General features: G+C 52.8%; 1 protein-coding gene across 1 annotated transcript in view; it reads left to right on the forward strand.

Annotated features, from left to right (window-relative positions):
* PHETA2 (PH domain containing endocytic trafficking adaptor 2) overlaps window positions 1–4,008 on the forward strand; it is a 4,710-nt gene extending 702 nt beyond the window's left edge. Inside the window, exon 2 of the mRNA XM_026038293.1 lies at window positions 1–4,008. This exon is cut by the window's left edge and continues 8 nt beyond it. Coding sequence (XP_025894078.1) covers window positions 1–176 — 176 coding nt within the window. The 3' untranslated portion in view covers window positions 177–4,008.
* The last annotated feature ends 884 nt before the right edge of the window (window positions 4,009–4,892 follow it).

Here is a 4,892-nt window from a genome sequence, read left to right on the forward strand (position 1 = left end):
GCCGGCGCTCGGCCGGCGGCGGCGCAGCCGCCTCCCCCGCGCCCAGCCTCCCGCTGCCGGAGAGCCCCGTGTCTCCGGAGACGGCCTGCTTCTCCAAGCTCCACAACTGGTACGGGCAGGAGATCGCGCTGCTCAGGCGGGAGTGGCTGCAGAGGCAGCACAGGGGGCACCTGTGACGTGGGGCCCGGGGATGGAGGGCACGAGCCCCCTCGGGCCAGCCTCCAGCAGAGCTGCTGCCGAGCTGCTCTTCCCGCGGGAAAAGAGAAGCGGGGCACGCTCGTTTGCCCTCTTCTCTCTTGGTGGCTGAGTGTGTGTGGCTGTGTGTCTGCTTCATGGGGCATGCAGGGGAGACCCGTGCCTGCACTGGACCTCTTATTTTTTTACTCTCTCTGCGTTTCCAGGAGGCTTTAGAATGTGTAATCCAGGAGAGCTGCCCTTGAACTCTCCRCTGGTGATAGGAGGTGATAGAAAGGGACCCAAACTGACACGTACGGAACAGGTCTCACCCTGTTGCCACTCAGATGGCTTGTCCTGATGCTTGCCATCCTGGGACYGTGGGTGCTTTGAATTTTTCATCAGCAGCCTCTCCATCACCAGTCCCTTTGGTTTTGTTTTTCTGCGTGGAGATTTGCGCCGGGCAGCATTTATTAGCGTCTGTTGTATTGTGCTGAAGTTCTGCCAGGTTTTCTTTTTCTCACTGTAGATAAGACTGGCTTCTTACGAAATGCCTCCCCGGGGCTGTTGGCCCTAAATGGTACCTGCAGCTTTGTGCCTCCTCTGACCCACGCGGGCCTTACAAGGACATACTTGAGATACCGCAGTTCTGGCTGGCCCAGGAGCTGTGGTTCACCTTGATAGGTCCCTGCTGGGATTTAACCCAGGGGCTGGCACCTGCTCTGCCTCTTGGGCCTGCCTGTGATGATGAGCTCAAGTTTAAGACCGTAGCCTTTGGGCTTTCAAGCCCTGGATCAGTAATGCTTTGCAGTGAGCAGTGGCTGCCGCTGGACCTGTGCGGCAGGGTCAAGCCCAGAGGCCTGGGACTAATAACAGGATACTTTGATGAAGGATAACTAGGTGCTGAAACCTCTCCTTACACCGTATTAGTGACTTCCTCAGCAGGGTGGAGAGCAGGGGTGTGTAGTAAAACAGAACACAGCCATATCCGCAAACCTCAGTTTTATTGACTTGCACCCTCACTAATCCTGCTCCCTGCTAAATCCCTCGGGGTGTCTTGGGTGGATTTTGCAAACTTGTGTGGGCTTCTCTGGGCACGCAAGCTCAGTAGCAAGGCTCGTGGGGGTAGAACGGGAAATGCTGGGCTGGGTCTGAACCAAAAGCTGTTATCAGGAGCTCCCCAAGTCTGATCTGGGCTCTTATTATCTAGCAGTATCCAGGCCTTCTAATTTTGTTGGCTCAAGTCTTCCCTGATAAAAATCAGGATCAATAAGTCTGTCTGCCTTCCCAGGATGAATATATACAGACCACAGCTCCTGGAAATGGCTATATATGGTACAGTCTGCTCGTTGGAGTCTGCCGTCTCCACTGCTGCTGAAGACGGTGTCCAGAGCTCTTGCAGGGCTTCTTTTGCCAAGCTCTCCGGAGTGCCTGGCAGGGCCAAGCAGGAGCAGGAAAGAAAAGATGTGGCCAGGCCTTAGAGACTCAGGGAGGAGGAGAAGGGTCTGCCCCAAACAGATCTGAAGGTGTGAGTTGTAAATCATTCCCTGGTCCCTGAGTGTCAGCTGTGTTTGAACTTGTCCTGAACATAAAAGCCATAATACTTTCCTTCTTAGAAAGGCAGAAYCTGACCCACAGGGACTTCCCTCCGACTTTGTGTCAGCATCACTTAGTTAATCTCAGTGGCTTTTCCCATCCTAGCAGATGAGAAGCTCTATGGTGATCAAAGCCCATTCCTTTTATACAGAAGTGGACATGTGATTAGGTCAGAGACTGGCTAAAAGGCAGTCAGATTTGGGGCTGAAAGCCTAAYGGCTGCTCTTCAGAGTAGCATACATGAAACAGGCCTGTGCCCCTCACCTTCCCTAACAGTGTTAAGTTTGTTTTCATTGCCCTTTCTATTTCCTTGCCCATGTCTATATATTCACTTTTCTGGAGTTAAATGTGCTCACCTTAATACTTTGCAATAGCCAGTGGACACTGTGTCAAAGGCAGAAATCAGATGACTGCCATTAACACTTGGTGCCTTTGAAAATGTCTCTCYAGGAGCTTTGGGTATGAAAGTTTCCTGCCTGACTGGGCCTTGATGGTGTRTTAGAAGAAATCAGATTTTTAAAGAATAATTTCAGGTAGGAGAAGGCTAATCTCCACGTATGGATACTGCAATGCAGATCACATCTGTATTTCTTGGTAGCAGCAATCTGCAGGTCCTTGCTCCTTAGGTGAGAATGGCAAGGAAGGAACAGGAGTGGGTGGCCAGGAGCAGAGCCGTGTCCGTGGAGGTGCCAGTGCCTCCGGCTGCCYGTGTGCGAGCACAGGCAGAGCCCCTGTTTGCGCCGCCCGTTTCCAGCCGTTCCRGCTGCGAGCGGCGCCGGCAGCAGCTGCTCCGGATGTGAGCAGCTCCCAGCTCCGCAGCCCCTCGGGCCGAGCCGAGCGGCTGCTGCGGCCTCGTTCCCTGCGGCTGCTGCTGGAGCGGCTGGAGCTCCGTGGGGACCGGCCCCCTTCCTCGCGCCGCCTCGGCAGCACCTGGCAAGGGGAGAGCCGGAATGGCCTGGCGCCTCGGCACGAGGTGGCTCCATTTGGTGGGCATTTAAAAACTGCCTTTTTTATGTGGTAGGAAGAATATTCCTATGTCTCAACCCCATGGAGGGCAGTGTGACAGCAAAGATTTTACTCCAAAGAAACCCAAACAAATGTTCCGGCAGTTCCTGCATGAAACCCAGGAATTGGGAGGGACTTGAGAGAGAGAACAAATTAGCAAAGCCAGTTCTGTCAGAACTGCCGCTGAAACAGTATTATTCATTTAAGGGCAGTTCCGTTTTTAAGCAGCTTAGTTGGATTCAATAATCCAGGATAGCATTAGTAACACTACTCAAGAGCTCATATTTAATGCTTTAATCTCTCCATTCAGATCACACAATTTCCACGCTACCTGCCTTTGCATCCGAACTCGCTCCAGCTAAGTCCTAAATCCTGCAAATGAGGAGCTCCCCTCTGCTTCCTGTCTCACTGCATTTTATGTAATTTTGTGTTTTGTTCCGCAGCGCTGAGAAGAAAGGCTCRGTTCTAAGCAATGTTGCTGCCTTGCCCAGCAGTTGGTGCCCGGGCACTTGCCAGATCTTGAAGGTGTCTGTGGGCTCTGCGGTGCTTGTTCAGGGCTTCCCGTCATCCCCGCCCAGCCCGTTCCATAGTGGGGACAGGGCCTTTCTTGGGGTGAAAACAATCATTACTGGGGCAGTGCCAACATGTGTATGTGCCGCACACACGTGTGTGTGTGTGTGTGTGTGAGGGGCAGGCACCTTGTTGCCTGAACTCCATTCAGGCACCATTCAGGTTTGGACTGCGCCGCTTCCTACCTTCTCTTTATTATTTTTAGAATGGAAAATCTCTGGCCAGCACAAAACAGGATCTAGAGATCCCAGCAAAAGGGGAACTGAATACTTTGAAGCTGAAAGGCTAGTCTTTTTTTATTTTCAAGGTACTGAAGTCACTTTCTTTTCTAGCAGTTCTCTTTAGCAGAATATGCAAAAGTGGTAAGAAATGCTTGAACCAGAATGCTTGGATATGAATAAACTGAAGACCTAAGGGGGCGGGAGATGCCAACAGCTTTTTTTGMAAGCTTTACCAGTAGGGCTCCTGATCCTGCTAAGAAAAAAAGTACAAAAAAAAATGAAAATAGAGATGAAATACTTGTATTGTTCAGAGGGACTTCACATCCAGGCCTGTAATGTATTGATTTATGCACATTTATCTTTTCATAAAGCAAACACTGTGATGTTTTCCACGTGGCCTGAATCCAGGCGCTCGTGGTAAGAGTAACCTTCCAGTTTTACCCAGGGCAGCCCACTGGCCGTTCACGACTTACGTTTGGGGGAACACTCCATCCTGCAATAAGAGTGACCCTGTGGACAGGCCGGGGGAACCCAAGGCCCCAAACCCCCTCCTCTCGGCTGCCTGTGGGAGGAACTTGAGCAAACCCCACTGAAATGTGCTGGCCCCTCTGCGGAGCTCAGTGGCCGCTGGGGCCAGCATCAAACGTACTTTAATGTCTGCACAATTGCCAGGTGACACTACATGCGACCTGCAGAAACACTCCCTTGTTTTGAAGTGCATATACTAAGTAGATAATGGGTTTTTTTAAGGGCAACTTTGCATGTGTCTTTTAACTATGTTAAAAAAAGTGTGGTTTATTGCATTTCAACACATTGTTTATGTGTATTTTATTCTAGTAAGCTGAATAAAACGTTTTTATTTGTCATTTGTGTTACTGTGTGGAAAATGTCGCTGTCAAGAACTGAGTGTCCAAGAAGGAGACAGAGGAGTCCTGGAACTTTACTGGAATAAGGGGAGGCCCCAGCGGGCACATCCCTGTGGGCATCTCCAGCTGCGGGAGGCCGCAGCCCCTTCTCCTCCGGCCGCCTGGACCCAGCTCCCGGCTCCGTCTGGGCTCCCCTGGGCTCCCCTGGCTCCCTGTCCCCCTCGCGGCGGCTCCGCTCCGCTCCCCCCTGCACGCTCCCTTGTCCTGCTCCGCAGCCACACGCGGGAGCCATTTCCTCCTTTGCGAACACACAGACGTAGAGACCCGCGCGTGTCCCGCTCAGCGCGGGGCTCTGCGACCTGCGTGTCCCGCTCAGCGCGGGGCGCTCTGCCGCTTCCCGCCCACACCGGGACCGCAGGCTCCGGCACCCCAGCGCAGCCGCCGCCGCCGCCCCGCCCGG

Source organism: Nothoprocta perdicaria, unplaced genomic scaffold (assembly GCF_003342845.1).
Source record: "Nothoprocta perdicaria isolate Ctin4 unplaced genomic scaffold, notPer1 scaffold_206, whole genome shotgun sequence".
In the NCBI taxonomy this organism is placed as follows: domain Eukaryota; kingdom Metazoa; phylum Chordata; class Aves; order Tinamiformes; family Tinamidae; genus Nothoprocta; species Nothoprocta perdicaria.